We start from the raw sequence: 16,544 nt of genomic DNA, 5'->3' as shown, positions 1-16,544 counted from the left end.
CCATTTGGAGAGCCATCTCTAACGTCTCAGACATGTTTCCGGATCTGATCCTAAAACGGGTAAATGACTCCAATGCACAACAGAAGGATTCCAGCCTACCCTGCAGGAACCAGGCAGGAAATAGTTAAGCTTCTCTTTCCCTCTTCTTTCTTTTTCTCATTTACTGTCATATTTAGTTTACCTGGCTTTATTTCCACAACACTGTAGACTGATTTGAGTCCTTTTTGGAATCATCAGTGGCAGCCAGGACGTGGGAAGCCAGAACGGAGGGCTCAGTGATGGGATGGATACAGTCAGGTGGACGTGGGCGAGGCTGGGCAGGTAGGACCCGAACCCCGGCCCTTGGCTGGCTGGGGGAGCGCCTGGCAGGGTCCCCTCATCCCTCCAGGGACACCCGCAGCAGAGGTGCCTTCCTGAAGCTTGGGTGGCTGCAGACAGTGGTGGAGCAGAGGCAGAGAACAACAGGGCAGAGAACACAGCGTGACCACCAGCATGGCTCATCTTTGAGGTCACGTGACAGCCCTGCGAGATGCCGAGAAATACTGGGAGACATGTTTCAGAAGAAGCGAGTTGACCTGGCATTCAAAGTCAACATGACTCACCTTGCTCTCAGCAAGCATCCTGACCCTGACCTTCTTTTTCCTCTGTCTCTACCTTCTCTATGGATTTATCAGATCAACCTTCCTGAAGATTGTGGGGAAGGAGCCGCAGATGGAAGACGAGGCAATTAGCTGGCATATATTCACTGATGGCCCTCCATGGGCCAGAAACTTCCTCCTCCAGGCATCTTTTGAAGTAGGTCTTCTTATTTCCTTATTATAGATGAGGCACAGAAAAGTTGTGTGCTTGCCCAAGGTCACACAGCTAATAAGTGGCAAAGCCAAGATCTAAACTGAGTTCTGATTCACCCCTTTTTTATATGCTGGGGAGGAATGACTCATTCTTTGGGACCCAGTGAGCTGTAGGTATTTGATGGAGCCAACAGCAGATGCCAGGAAACAGGAGACCACTGCATTTCTGTGACCTCTCTTTATCCACACCTCCTCCAGTCTCTGCCCAGGGGTGGCTACCTCTGTTGAAGGGTGTCTCTCTCTCCCTTAACAGTGAGAAGGCCTCCATCGATAAAACCAAGTGGCAAATCCTCACTGTCATTCTCTCTCAAACAACGCCTTGTGTTCCACACCCCCGGTTCCAGCTAGCCACACTCAAGCTGAGCTGTTATCAGCCATGAAAATCAACAGCACCCAGGCAATATTTATCACAGGCAATAAAATGACTCTGTAAAAAATTCACCTTTGCTTTGGGGGTCAGCTAAGGGGCCAAACTGAAACGATCAACTCAAGTTTGCCAAATCCCATCTTGGATATGGAGGGCTTCCCTGGTAGCTCAGACAGTAAAGAATCTGCCTGCAATGCAGGTGACCCAGGTCAATCCCCAGGTCGGGAAGATCCCCTGGAGGAGGAAATGGCAACCAACCTTTGTATTCTTGCCCCGGAAATCCCATGGACAGAGGAGCCTGACGGCTACAATCCATGGGCTTGCAAACAGTCAGATACAACGGAAGCAACTAACACACCTCAGATATAGCTCTCATGCCCCGGGGTCAACAGCTAACACCAGGGTGAGGAGGAGGAAAATGCCCCAGGAACCTTGGCCTCCCCTGCCTGGAGCACCCTCCGCGGGGTTAGGCTGCTGGAGGAGGCCCAGCCTGGTTCAGAGGCATAGCTGGGAGTCCTGGGAATATGAGTTGAAACATGGATCCAAGAAAGCACTCGAGAGCACATTCCTGTGCCCCAGGGGAGCCTCAAGAAATGTCAGGAACTGGAAGAGAGGAATGCATGCCTCTGTGTGCAGCAGAACCAGAGGGCAACCAAAAACGAAAAGAAAAACTAGAAGCTGGCAGACTCGACTGATGAACTGTCTTTCTACAATCTCGTGAATGCTGAAAAACGAGCATACTAAATTCTACAGTCTTGAGCCAATCACTAGTTCTGAGCTGCTTCTCCGGGTTGGCAGTGCCCTGGGGAGTGTCAGGCATCAGTCGGCCCCTTGCTTTCTGCCTGCCTGGAGCCCTCAGTAGCCACATATGCACGTGTCAACTCTTCTAGAGGATGGGCCCAACCCTGTTGATGTTCTAATGACCATCACTGACAGACATAGAAAGCTGCTTCTTTCAAAATTCCTGAACTTCAGGACAATACATTCCATTGCCTCCTCGCCTTCTCCACTCATAAGTCTAATGGACATCTCAAAGTTGTTGTTCAGTCACTGAGTCGTGTCTAACTCTTTGCAACCCTGTGAACTGCAGCATGCCAGGCTTCCCTGTCCTCCACTATCTCCCAGAGATTGCTCAAACTCATGTCCATTGAGTCGATGATGTTTCTGTCACCCCCTTCTCATCCTTTTCGCCCCCTTCTCCTCCTCCCTCAATCTTTCCCAGCATCAGGGTCTTTTCCAATGAGTCAGTTCTTTGGCTCTTTAGGTGGCCAAAGTATTGGAGCTTCAGCATCAGTCCTTCCAAGGAATATTCAGGGATGATTTTCTTCAGGATGACTGGTTTGATCTCCATGAAGTCCAAGGGACTCTCAAGAGTCTTCTCCAGCACCACAGTTTGAAAGCATCAATTTTTAAACCAATCTGTGAAGCCGCACCCTCAAATTGCCTACCTGCAGTCTCAGGTAATGCCACAGCCACGTTTCCAGTTCTTCAGGTCAAAGACCTTTGGGTCAACCCATATCCAGTCCATGGAAAACTCTGCTGACTCTATCTTTGAGATGTATGAGACACATTCAGAATTCAGTTGTGTTTATCAGCTCCAAACAGTAGCCACGGTCATCTCTCTCTTGGATTATTCATAATGGCCTCCTTAATGGTCTCTTCATCTCCACTTCCTCCTCCCATGGCTATTCACACCCGGAATCCTGTTTTCTCTTTTTTAAAATAAGTCAGATCAATCACACTCAGCTAAAAAACCCTGAAAAGGCTCTCATCATGCTCAAAATATTTACAATGGGGAATTCTCTAGTGGTCCAATGGTTAGAACGCTGTACTTTCACTGCTGGGGGCCTGGGTTCAATCCCAGGCTGGGGAACTAAGATCCTGCAAGCTGTACAGAGTGGGATGGGGGCGAAAAGTACTTACAATGGCCTACCAAGCCTGACAAACTCTAGAGATGTGACATACACACCCTTTCTCTCTGCCCTCCTCCTAGCCTCTCCCCCTTGCTTACCTGCTCAAACTACCCTGGCATTTTGTTCTTCCTTGACTATACTATGCCTGCTTCTGCCTCAGGGCCTTTGTCCTTGCTGTTTCCTCTGCCTGAAGTGCTCTTCCCTTCTCCCCCCAAATAGCTCCACATTTCTCTGTGACAGTTTTAAAATATAGTCACAAATTCTGTGATACTCTCCCCTTCAAGAGGTGGGGCCTAATCCCTCTTTCCTTGACCTAGTGACTCAATTCTAAGGAACCGAATAAAGCAGAAGCAATGATGTGGAACTTCAGAGGCTGTCATAAAAGGCACTAAAGCGTCCTCCTCATTCATTCTCTCTTGAATCACGCCCCCCAGAGGAAGCCATCTGCCATGTCCTGAGAACACTCAGTGCAGTGGACAGAGGTTTACAGAGTGAAAAACCGGGCCCTCCCGCCCACAGCCATGGGAGACAGGCACCCTGAAAACACATCCTCCAGCCCCAGTCAGGTCTTCAGATGAGGCAGCCCCAGCAAACTGCTTGGCCCCAGCCTCATGAGCGATACCAAGCCAGAACCACGCCCTGCCAAGCTGCTCCCAGATTCCCAACCCTCAGAAATTATGAGAGAGGATAAACCTTTGTTGTTTAAACTCTGCCTTTGCAGATCATTTTTTTATGCGATGATAGATATCAATATGCTTGCTTTCTCATTCCCCTTAAGTTTTTCCTGCCATATCACTTTCTCAGAGATGCCCTCCTTAACTATCCTATGAAACTGGAGTCTCCCCAGCACTCCCTAATCTCCACTTGTGATTTCTTTTTCTCCACAGCACTTATCACCTTCTGCATGCCTGCTCAATCACTCAGCAGTGTCCAACTCGATAGCGTCCCCATGGATTGTAGCCCATCAGGCTCCTCTGTCCATGGGATTTTCCCCAGAAAGAATACTGGAATGGGTTGCCATTTCCTACTCCAGGGAAATTTCCCAACCCAGGGGTGGAAGCCGCGTCTCCTGCACTGGCAGGCAGATTCTTTACCACCGTGCCACCTGGGACCCCCAGTCACCTTCTAGTACTCTGTGTAATTTCCACATTTCTTTCATTGCCTTCCTCCTCACTAAAAACACAAGTTCCATGAGGCAAAAGGACTTTGTGTTTCTTATTGGCACATAGTCAGCACTCAATAAATATTTGCTGAATGAATAAATGGATGCATTCCTCAGCTTTGCTCTCCATATTCACTTCCTGAATTAAAGATTCATCCATTTTTAAGGCTTGTTCTGATGCTATTTTTCTAAAGACTCAGACTGGACTGATCTTTTTTCATACCACATGGGCTGGAAAAGGCCACCAGGTTTTAGATAGTGACAAGGTCATCCAATCTCCTAAGAAACAGGTCTGCTACAAAGATAAGCACCTTGAAGGCTGGTGGGTACGTCTTTCATACTTGACCGGTGAGTGGTTTCCAAGGAGTTTAATTTAGTCAAACAGGCTCCAAAAGACACAAACAGTCCAAGCAGCAGACATCCCAAGTGGAGGCTAATCTGATTGTCCTTGGTGCCAGGACATTCAAATCTGTCATGTGTGGCCAGCCTGCAGTCATGTGGCACTGGAGGGGCAGCTGTATCAACAGGCCCCTCGCAGGCCCACACACGACGGGGCCGGAGATTGAGTTTCAAATAAGGAAGGAGGAAAAAATGTGTAGGGAAAGGAGAAGGAAAGCCCCTTGTACAGAAAGGAGTTGCTAGCAGGCCTGTGTAGAGAGGCAGATCCTGTGGTCAGGACTGTGTTCTTAGAAAGCTGCCTGCCCCTGCTGTTGTGCAATCACCGCTGCTGATTGTTTGTTCGTTAGCTGGGCGTGCTCGGAGGCCCTTCCAGCAGGTGGTAGAACCTGACACTTTGACCAGGACAGCTCCACCCGGACACAGATTGCCAGAGCGTCCTTGGGAACAGTGTCTGTTTTGTTGTAATGATCAAAAAGCCACATAATAAAAAAGCCATTTTCTGAGTTTGTGGCATTGTGTGTCCTTCTGGGTGACCGGCGTCCCCCGGGAGGAACAGTCAGCACATCTGGTTCAGGCCCATGCTCCCCGTTAACCAGTTGTGGGGGTCACTTTACATCTCTTAGGGCTGCGGTTCCTCAGCTGAAAAATGAACTTTTTAGCTCCCCTGTCGGCTGTAACCTCTCTGGAGTTGCTGGAGACGCATAGCGGAGAACCACACACAGGCTATATGCAGGTGAAGTGGGTAACACAGAACCTGGCCCAGAGCAAGGGGTGTGATACTCAGGATAGTAATAATGTTCGGGCACTGGGGTCAGAGGCTGGGCAAATCCCTCCCACCGGACCTGCCAGCCTTCTTCCCCGAGGCAGCCCTGTCTCACCCACCCAGCCTTGGGGCGCAGAGCCCAGGTGGCCACCCTTCCCTATTTGCCTCCCTCTGGCCCCTTCTTTGAGTCTCCCTCTCACTTCTGTAATTAGCTAAACCAACTCACTCTTCACTGCAGGGGAAGTGAAATGGCTGGGGACAACTTGCTGTATTAGGTATGCAAAGTGCTTACTCTTTCAAAAGGTTAAGGCAATGGGTGTGAACTCCCGACTGGGTTTCAGAAGTGGACAGGACCCCAGAGAGGAGAGGCAGGGATGGGGAAGGGCTCAGGGCGCTGCCCTGTTTGAGCCTGACTCACCTTTCACGGCGCCCTGACCTCTGGTGTGGAAACTGGCACAGTTAATTCCGTGTCACGTGTTATACGGGGCAGGTTACAAATAGCACGGGGATTAGCAAACCCATCCCGAAACCGCCTGGTTCAAGGGCAAAGTTACCAGTTTAATTCCGGCACATCACTAGCGACTGAGAACCGGGAAGGGAGTTCGATGGCAAAGAGGGACTGTGACCATACGTGAGTCTCGGAGCTAGGACGGAAGGTCTGAACGGCTCGGGCAGGGAGGACCCTTGTCTCACACGCTAATGGAGCGCACGTTTCTGTGACCTGGTGTCTTTATAACCTGTTCGTCCGGGCGCTCGCGGCAAGAGGCTCGCTCCACGGACCCCGGCCAAGATCTCCGGAGCGGCAGGAGGGCCACAGGCCACTGGGGGGACCGTCGCAGAGGGCGCAGCGGCGGGAACCCGGGGACCCCTGCCTAGGCGGCGGGCAAGCCGAAGAGAGGGGCAGGGGCTGTCCTTTTCCCCCACTCGCAGCCCAAATTCTGGGCTCTCGGCCCGGAAGGGAACCGGCTCCTACACGCCGCCTGGATCTCGACCGTCGCCTTGTGACTTGGGACAGCCAGGAGAACCCCAACTTGCCGCCCCCTGCCCGAGGGCCACAGGTCAAGGAGGTGGCCGCGGCGGGGCACTTTTCCCGGATTCCTTGCGCGCACGGGTACGGACGCGGAAGCCGCCCGGGCCCCGAAGCTGCCCCTCACTCTCCACCCCGGAGCCGGCGCGCCTCTGGTCCGCAAGGGCAGCACCAGGCGGCGGCCAGCTCCGGCCAGTCCGCCCGGCCCTGCCCGCGCCCCGCGCCTCCCCGCACCGCCTCCTCTGTAAACACCGCGCGGCCCGCCCTCGCGCCCCGACGCGCAGGTGGGAGAGCGCGGGCCCGCTGGGTGCTGGCCAGGCCGCGGGCGGGGGCGGGGGCGGGCGCCGCGCTCTGCCGGGTGCCCACGGCCCGTGCTGCCCGCCGACTGCCGGCGCCGGCAGCGCGCTCGCAGGACCGAGCCTCAGGTAAGCGCCCCGGGCCCCGCGCTCCTCCGCACCCCCGGGGACCGCGCGCTGCGGCTGTTCAGGCGGGGTGCGGAGAGCAGCGCCGCGCGGAGCAGACGCGCTAAACCTGCTCCCGCGGGAGCTCTGGCTCTCGACACCCGCAAAGCTCTTTCCCAGGGAGGGCTTTGCCTCTGTTTGCGTCAGCCCCCAAACACAGCGCTTTGGACGTGGTGACCTGCTGCTCATTTGGAAATGGCCGTTGGCAAACAGCATTGTGAGGCGGATTTGGCTTTGGGGAAATGAAGTGTAGGCTGGTATTTGGGAAAGGTTTACTTTCCTGTTACTGCAGATATCTGTGCCACTTTGTGAGTGCATTCGTGGTCGGGGGCTGGGGGGGCGGAGAGATGGATGAACATACTAATTTGAATGGGGAATTAACTACCTATGCCAAGTACTTAGTCCATTAGTCCATGGAAGGGAAGCTACACATCCAAATTTAGGCTTTACTAGTATTTGGGAATTTGCCTTAAGGCAATTGAAGCCTTGTGACTCACATCAGAGTCAAAACACCACCCTACAGTGAATTGATAGGGCTTTGTAGCACAGAGTCACCCTTCACCTCTATCTCCAGACCAGCAAAAGATATTACAGGATTCAGTCTCTTCTTTTTAATTAGTGCAATACTTTAAGTGTTGTTTCAGCTTAATTTCATCTTCATAAATATAGTTGGTCCAAGTTTAAAGCACAAGCTTGTTTCCCACTTCTATTTCCTTCTCTCTCCAACTTCCTTCTGATTTTATCTTACTTATTCCTGGAAAAGTACTTCCTAGAATAAGATCAGCTGGTTCCTTTCTTTACTGAAACTGACGCTCCTTGCACATGATTTGTGTTTGTCAAGATAGCCTTGGCTTTAGCGACTCAATTTCTAGCTCTTTCATGGGATCATGGATGCAAGTGGCATAAAATATTTTTCAAGTTTTCTTTCTTTGAGTAAGTGAATATGTTTTTCACCCTGGGGTTGTCTTTTTGAGTGCCCTGACTAGAAGGGTCCTGGAAAAATATTCCATTCATTAGCGTAAGACAAGGTAACTGGCTGATAAAGTCAGTCTGTATAAAGTAGACAGCTCTTTACCCACTGCTTGGGGGTACATTTAATATAGGAGACCCTTGAAGTACAGGGCTTGGGTGGTCTGGTGGAAGGTGCTTTTCCACTTGATTTCATGTATACTCTTTCAGAGTTCTGTCGCTGTTTAGTGTTTTGTAACTGGTGATTTTTATTGGCTACATATTTTTAATGCAGCCGAAACTTTTTGTGGAAGTGGGTGGCACCACAAAGGAAGGCAGGCAGGAAGCCGCCTGCCTACCTGGGGGACAAGGGGCTACGTGGGCCTTTGTGCTAGAATCCCCCAAGTCATCCAAGACCCAGTAACCAGACCACCAGATTTCAGGGCGGCCCCAGTGTGTGCCTGTTTGAGGTCTCAAAAGTCACATTTTCACAGAATTAACTTAAAAGCTCCCAAACTCACTGTCTTCCTGAACCGCCTTCACCTTCAGCTGAAACTGTTGAACTTGGGTCTTCTGTAGATGGAGCCTTAGAATAAAGCCAGGAATGGAAGAGTTGCTGCAGTCTAAAACAGGAAATGGAAAGTTAGTTACTGAAGAAGAAAATTTACCTACTTGAAAATGCTCAGAGCAGCTGTGATGAAATGTGGGATGTCAATAAATCAAAAATCCGTATGGTTCTTCCTTCACTTACCATTGTGTGTGTGTGTGTGGTTTTTTTTTTTCCTGGGGAAGTGAGTCCATAAGACTCATAACAGGAAAAGCCACACCCAGTTACTTTTGTTGTATGGGTTTGAGTTTTCAAGATACTCTTAGGTGAGTGGTAAATACATTTCCCCTTCTTACATATCTTTATAAAATTACATATTCAGGAGTTTCTGAATGCCAATTCCTCTGACTCAGGAACCAACTCATTGCTCTACAGTGTATCAGTTGCACAAAGTTGTTCCTTATGAGTTCATCCTAGTGTGATTTTGGAAAAAGAACAGGGCGGGTCAGGAACACCTGTGTCCGTTTTATAATTTGGTGTTTGGTGATGTCTGCAGAGCTGCTAAAACCATCGAAGGGAACACACACATCCCACCCACCTCGGGCAAGGGGCCTCTCCTGGCCATGTCTCCTGCAGCTGCTGCCGAGCCAGACGGGGTCCAGGAAGACAGGCATGTCAGCAAGCTCATTTTCTTCCTTTTTGTCCTCGGTGCCATCCTGCTGTGCGTGGGAGTCCTGCTCTCCATCTTTGGGTTCCAGGCGTGCCAATACGAAACCTTCCCAGACTGCAGCGTGGTGCTGAAGATCGCCGGACCGGCGTGTGCCGTGGTTGGGCTGGGGGCTGTGATCCTGGCCCGCTCGCGGGCACGACTTCAGCGAACTGAGGCGCGCCTGCGAGGCAACAACCAGGGGGACTCCGACCGACCCTTCCTCTGTGGGGAGAGCCGCCAGTTTGTCCAGTGCCTCATCTTTGGGTTTCTGTTCCTGACGAGCGGCATGCTCATCAGCGTACTGGGCATTTGGGTCCCTGGGTGTGGCTCAGACTGGATGCAGGAACCGCTGAACGAGACAGACACGGCTGACTCGGAGCCCCAGATCTGTGGCCTCCTGTCCCTGCAGGTCCTGGGGCCCTTGATTGTGCTTGTGGGGTTGTCTTTCTTCGTGGTCGCCCACGTTAAGAAGAGAAACGATTTGAATGGGACCCAGGATGCTTCTGAAAGTGAAGAGAGACAAACCCAGAGCCTGGAGCCTGTCCAGGTGACTGTAGGTGGGTCGCTGTCTTTCCTTTGCTTGTTCATATCAGCGTGGCTGCAGCATCAAGGCTGCTCTTGGGTCTGGGCTCAATTCTCTCTCTTCGCCTCTGTCCTCTCTGTCTGTCCTTCTCTCTCTCTCTCACACACACACACACAGATGCACACAGACACGGTTCCGCCTCTGTCATTATCCGCATAGGTATCCCTCAGCACATGCTTTCCTCCCAGCAATACCCTGTTATCTAACAAACGCATCAGGACATTGAGCTGTGACTGTTACTGAGGTTGCAGGGCAAGTGAAGAGGACAGTGAAGGGTCCTTGAGGCTACCCTGGGAGCCTTCTGTCACCTAAGGGACCTGCCACGTGACCCTGTGTCCCCTGTTATTCTCACACCAAACACTTACGGCACTTCTGGTTGCTGAAAACGTGGGTTCTCATCACTGGTTATCCTTGACTGGCTGCCCTTGGAAGCCCTTAACTTCTCTTGGCCTTACTTTGCGTGTCTGTAAAATGAACACTGCACTTCTGAGTTTCCTGGCAGCACTCATTCTGGGATTCTGAGTCTGTTGCAAGTCCACTGGTCTTCCATATTTTGAAGGAGTCTTCTGTACTGTTGTCCACCTTATTCTTCATCTTCTATAATTTTGTCCTTGACTTCAGGGTCAGGGCAAAATTTGGGAGCAGGGGCATAGATACAGATGAAATGTGACTGCCCCGGTCACTTCTTTCCCCTATGGGATGCCCAGAGATTCCCTTTGGGTCCCCCTGCAGAAGACCTGCATCACCATGTCCCAGAGGCAGGCCCCAACAAAACCACATCAGGAGCTCTGGCCTCACCTTCACACAGAAAGAAAAGCCGCCATCGCTGCTTATTTTTGCAAATCACTGTTTTATTTCAGTCTCCCACCCTGAAGGCACAGCCTTAACATCTAAGAGGCTGGGTGGGCAAAGGGGATTACAGAGCAGAAACTGTGGCGGGAACAGGGAAGAAGTGAACCGTTTCTCGTGGGTGAGGCAGTCTGTTGAGCCGGCAGTTCTCACTGGGGGGATTCCCGGGGCTGTGGGCCTTGCATGGTATTGGCCTCAGAGAGGAAGGGCAGATGGATTTACAGATGAGCATTGTGTTCGGTCAGGGTTGAAGCGTCCAGCTTACTTATTTGTGCGTTTATATACTTACAGTGACATCAACACTAGTTATTTGTTAATAATAGCTAACACACATATAGAGCTTATTCTTGGGCCAAATAACGATCTAAGTGTTTTAGTGTGTGCTCTTCAAGAACCTGTTACGTGAAATTCATCCATGCCCTCAACAGTCCACTGTGGCAGACACTTAAGTGTCTCCATGTAAAAGATGAAGAAACCAAGGCTCAAGGATCCCAATAATTGGCCTAAGGTCACAAACTAGCAGGTGGCAGAGCCAGGATCCTAACTGAGGCAGTGGGCACACATATGCTCACATAGGCCCTCCCGGGACACTTGCTGTAATTCTATTTCTGCAGTCTTCATCCTTCACCTGGTGTCCTGAGTCATTGTTAAATGATGAAAAGGCTCAGCCAATATTATAGGTGTTCTTAGTTCTTCTGGGGAACACAGTGCTGGCCAAGTAAATATCCTCATGGGACGCTCATGTTCTTCCACCTAGGTGGGGGCATATTGGGTGTGCCCTTTGGGTTTACCCTCAGGGAGTTTGGGGGTCCAGCCTTACTCCTGGTGACTGGAATTAGGGGGAGCTGGGAGCAGGGCTGGAGCAGGGGTACGGTGACTCCTGAGCATTTCTGTCCTGATGTTGGCACTGAAGAATTTAAAAGCTTTTCCATATAACCATTTAAGTCCTATCAAATTTGTGAAAATCTGGCACTGTAATTAACTGTCTTTCTCTCCTTTGATATTCTGGAATAGGATTTACATCTTTAGAAATCATGCCTTTTAGCACAATTGTTAAGACTCTGGACATTGTCTATCAATGGTCAGTTCTGCCTTATGAGGGAAATTGAGGGTGATATGAGGCAAATCTTATCTAAGTGCCAGAATTCAGCTCTTTGCAGACTAGAAGACAGATAAATCAAGATGCATGCATGTATGCACGTTGTGGGCACACCTAGTGTTGGACCCTGGACACACCAGCAGATGACTGGTCAACTCACAGAGGACATCAAGTCCTGCAGGACATAGTGAAAGGGAAACCCTAGGGACAGCAAGAGGGCTGGGCGCAGGCCTGGCAGAGGAATGGGCAAGCCTCGGAGATGGCTGGAGGCTGAGTACTTCCTTGTCTGTGTCTGATAGGCGACTGGTCTACTTTGGAGGCTTATTTCCAGCTCCTTTGTCCTGCAGTGTGTAATTAAAGTGAACACTCAGCCTTACCTTCCTCTCACCTACCGAGACCTTTTGAAAAAATTAAATAAGAACCCCAAGACAACCACTATTGTCTTTCGAGCTTCAGTTAGCCATGCATATTTGAAGCTCCAGTTGCCATCTCCTTGCAGAAAGAGAGATGGAATTTATGCATTTTCTGCAGGGGAGGCATTTGAGGCAACAAGGTGGAGAGTGGAACCACTGGCCAGATGGCCAACTGGGAGTGTTTCTTCAGACATGCAGACAGGTGCCGCTTGCTGCAGAAAAAGTCCCTCTGAGTGTGTGTGATCCCTGAGAGAGCTTGTTCCATGCTCAGCACCGTCTTAACCCCTCACATGAATCTGGTCCTCCTATCTGTCCTCTGAGGCAGTTTACAGATGTGGGCTGGGACCTAAAGAGGGCAAATGACTTGTTTGGGCCACGCCAGGTAGTAACTGGCAAGTGGAACCCAGGTAGCTTTAGAGAACCCTGCGAGCATCAGGACTGCCACCAATATAAACCAGTCTCCTCCCTGAAGGGAAGTAAAGTCCTCTTTGCTCCTTCCTTCTTCCTGAGCTGTCATTTGGAGTGGCCACCTTAGCAGAGGCTGCCCTCAGACCTCTTCATAGTGGTGCCACCACATGTCTAGAAGGTTCTGGGAAACTCATCTAGTACATTTTGAGTTGGAATCTGAGCTTGTATCTGGTCCCCTGTTCTCCTTCCCAAAACACAGGAATGTGTTCTGGAGTGAACAGTGGCAATAAAAAATGCAGGGGAGAAAAAAAACCCTAGCTTTTCTTTGAGTTTGACAGTCTTTGATAAAGCTTGGAAGAAACGTCGGTAGATAAAAAACTCAGCAAGAACGGAAACCACATTTGTGGAAATAGGGATGAGGGACTATATTGCGGTGGTATTGTCATTTGTTCAGAGGCTGAAACTGCATTTGAGGAGCAGAGCCACTTTACCCAACAGCTGACTTTTGAAGAATTAAAACTGTAAGTTGGAAATATGAAAAACTTTACAGCAGTAGACATCCCAGGGGAGGTAAGGAACATTGTTAGCAAACACTTGCGAGAAACGCTTTAGCTGAGACTTGCTATGAAATGTAGGCTCAGTTCTTTTTAACATGGTAAAAAAGCTATAACCTACAATTTGCCAATGTAATCATTTTTAAGTGTAGAGTGGCACTCGGTCCATTCACTGTGTTGTACAACCCGCCATCACCATTATCAGTTCCTGAAGGTTTCTCATTATCCTGAACAGAATCTCTGCCTCCATTAAACTCTAACTCTATCGCCCTTGCCTCCAGTTCCTTAGTAACCTCTATTCTCTGCCTCTGTAAACTTGAATTGCCCACTTTTCAGTTCTGGTGTTCTGACCTTTGCTATATATGGGCCAAAGGTATAATTAATGTCTTTAGCTCTCGCTCATTTGCTTACATCTTTTACTCATCCGTCTTCAACAAAATCTGGTGTTTCCTTAGGTGATGCCGTAATCATATTCCCACCCCCTCCACCACCTTACTTTCCTGAGTCTTCAGCTTCTGCAGCTACTCGGAGTCCTGGGGCTGACGGTTTGCTGCCAGATGAACGCCCACCTTCATATTACAGTATTTTTCACTCTGGGTAAGACTCTCCCTTTGAACCTGAACTGTAGAAACATTGAACCACTTCAGGCCTGTGCCTGTCTTCAGGCCAAGTCAGCTTTATGCTGTGATACAGGTGTAACCATCAAGGAGGAGTGTCTATTTTGCTGTCATGATGTCAGAATTATCGTCTTAATATTCACAGCACCTTCCAGGAAACTTTGGGTAGCACATAAATTAAAAATTATAAGAGTGGTTACGCCAGGTTCATGTGAAGCCTTCTCCAGGCATCTGTGTGTGCTTGTAGCAGAACTGGGCCTCAAAATGCTGAACCACCTGCCAGCCAGCCCAAGTTCTGGACCAGAACTCGGGAGGCCCCTGCGAAGTTGGGCTGCTGTGGACTGTGGGAGGTGTGGGGGTCCCAGGAGACCCCCAGAATGTACAGAGGTTCCAGTATCTAATGGGGATACTTGAGTGACTGACTGAAATCAGTCTGCACCCTGCCTTGAGCATGCCAGTCTTCTCCCCTCAATTTTAAGTTGCCCCCTGGGCCTCAGAGTCTTCTCAGATTGCTTGAAGAGAAACGTTAGATTCCCATTTACATCCCCCAGGCTTCCCAAATGTCACAAATTAGGAGGCCTGCCTGGGGTCACATTAAATAGTGTAAATGTGAGTGTTTTTTCTTGAGGCAGAGGGATGCCATTGAAGGTTGAGGAGTCACAGCAATGGAATATGAGCAGTGGTTAGCTCAGTTCTGATTGGGGAAAGGCTGAGGGCGGCCACCAGTTAGGAGGGTGACTCATGGTCATGGGCCGGCTGGAGTAACAGGAGCCTGGGACTGTGGTGATCGGAAAGGGAGGAGCAGGACTTCCTGGTGGTCCAGTGGTTAGGACTCTGTGCTTCCACTGCAGGGGTCGTGGGTTCAATCCCTAGTCAAGGAACTAAGATTCTCATGTGCTGTGTGGTGTGGCCAAATTAAATAAAATGATAGAGCATGTATTTAAAAAAAAAAAAAAAAAAAGGAAGGGGGAGGAGGAATATGGGAGGGAATCTGTGGTGGAGGATGATGGGAAAATCAGAGGTCGTGACGTCAAGGATGAGAGACAGTGACAGGGAAGGTCCCTGACTGAGGAGGATGAGAATGGGCTCATATAATCAGGAGAAGAGAATGGCTGGCTTGTGGTGGAAGGAGAGCAAAGCGTGGGCCTTGGAGGGAGACTGGACGGGCCAGAGCTTGGAGGGAACTGAGGTCCTGGAGATGGAATGGCAAAGAGGCAGCTGAAACCAAGAGGGCAGAGGCGTCAGAGACCTGTGGCGAATCCTCGGGCAGGGAAGGTACGAAAGGAAGGAGTTCTGGGAGACGCCAGACGAGCAGGGCTGGGGCAGGCACTGTACCTCCCCAGATGGGAACCCAGGGTGTAGGAAGTGAAGGCGGGATTGCTGGAAAATCTCCCAGGACAGAGCCGCACTCAGTGAAAACTGACTTTTGAGACACGCAGTTTTTAAAGGCAGTGAGAAGCGGGACCCAAGAGATTGCTAGGGACCTGAGCGTGCTCGGGATGAGTGCTGTCTTACCTGGTCATTCGTGTTTTAGGGTACACAGTCTAGTGCTCCAAACTGGGTGGTGAGCTGGAGATCCAACCAGGGACGAATGCAGGAGTTGCCCTCTGTGGATGAAAGGGAGGTTAGGTTCTGGAATTTGGAGAATTCTGTTTGTGAATTTTTGTATTCTTTTCTCCAGTAATGAATTTCACAGAGATAAATAGATAGCTGTCTATTACTTCTACTAAAAATGACTCCCCCTGCTGCCACTATGCCAGAGTCTGGCTTTTCTTCCATTACCTTGTATCATTCTCATAGTTACTTAGAAGGTACACACTGCCATCACACCCATTTTACAGATGAGAAAGCTGAGGCTTAGAGATCAAACAGCTCAAAAGCAGCAGGGTGGAAATTCAGATGCAGGTCTGCCCTTTGCTGGAGCCCACTCCATTAACCAGTATGCCTTCCCACCTCCCTTCAAGCTTTTGGCTTAATGATTTAATTTTTTATTTGCACAAGTTTGTCTCCCTTATGTTAGCTGTCTCCAGATGAAATAGCAGAGAGGAGTAGCTGTGTGTGTGTGTGCATGTACTTTTTTGGAAGGCATCTATATGTTTGTACTCTTTGTCTTTTCAATGACAAGGGGAATGACAACAGGAGTGAAACTGTCTTAATATTACAATCAGCTCTAAGGACAGTAAGGGGAAAGAAGTTAAAACATATCTATGCAAAATATATATGGGAAGAAATTACTCTGGAAGCCCTTGCAAATGCTTCCAAATGCATCTAATTAAACATGTGACCAGAACCTGGTATTTAAGCGTGGTGACTGATTCCCTGTTCTCCCGTTCATGTTCCCTCTTCTTCTTCATAGGTCCCCAACTCCTGAGGGCCAAGGCGCGGCCTCTGAGAGAGATTGTGAATCGATATATACGATTTCTGGGACCGCTTCATCCTCTGAGACCTCCCACACTCTCCACCTCTTGTCTGATCTGCCTCCCAGATACGAAGAAAAAGAAACTGCTGCTGCCACATCCTTGCCTCCATCTTCTGAGCCTTCCCTGCCATGAACCATGGACTCATGTTCAATTTTATATAGAATCAATCACTATTTTATTTAATTTGTTTTCTAATAAAAAATACAGTAGCATCAGCTGTGTCCTGACTTCTTAGTATAGCATCAAAATCAGGAACAAACCTTCCAGATTAAGCCATCAGATTAAGCTTCAGACCACGGGAGAGGCAGGGTGCTTCCAGATGGGAACTTAAGCAGGGTTCTCTCACTGAGACCTACTATTCCGGGAGATTGGTGGGATCATTTGTACTGGTGCATGAAGAGACAAAGGCTCAGAGAGGCTGATGAACTTATTCAAGGTCACATTGCTTCTCAAC

The 16,544-nt window shown here is 49.7% G+C and overlaps 1 protein-coding gene across 2 annotated transcripts; it reads left to right on the top strand.

Annotated features, from left to right (window-relative positions):
* Positions 1-5,972: 5,972 nt before the first annotated feature.
* TMEM171 (transmembrane protein 171) lies at positions 5,973-16,305 on the top strand. Of its 2 annotated transcripts, none has more exons than XM_043887911.1 (4): positions 5,973-6,907; positions 8,995-9,704; positions 13,509-13,650; positions 16,027-16,305. In XM_043887911.1, the coding sequence occupies exons 2-4, from the start codon at positions 9,062-9,064 to the stop codon at positions 16,220-16,222; spliced, it is 981 nt and encodes a 326-aa protein (XP_043743846.1). In that variant the 5' UTR covers positions 5,973-6,907; positions 8,995-9,061; the 3' UTR covers positions 16,223-16,305. The 2 variants fall into 2 exon arrangements, with proteins under 2 accessions (XP_043743846.1, XP_043743847.1); XM_043887912.1 differs by having other exon boundaries at positions 6,132-6,566.
* The last annotated feature ends 239 nt before the right edge of the window (positions 16,306-16,544 follow it).

This window comes from Cervus elaphus, chromosome 25, assembly GCF_910594005.1.
Source record: "Cervus elaphus chromosome 25, mCerEla1.1, whole genome shotgun sequence".
Classification (NCBI taxonomy): domain Eukaryota; kingdom Metazoa; phylum Chordata; class Mammalia; order Artiodactyla; family Cervidae; genus Cervus; species Cervus elaphus.
The sequence above is the reverse complement of the archived record's forward strand: the minus strand, read 5'-3'. Positions and strand labels throughout refer to the sequence as shown.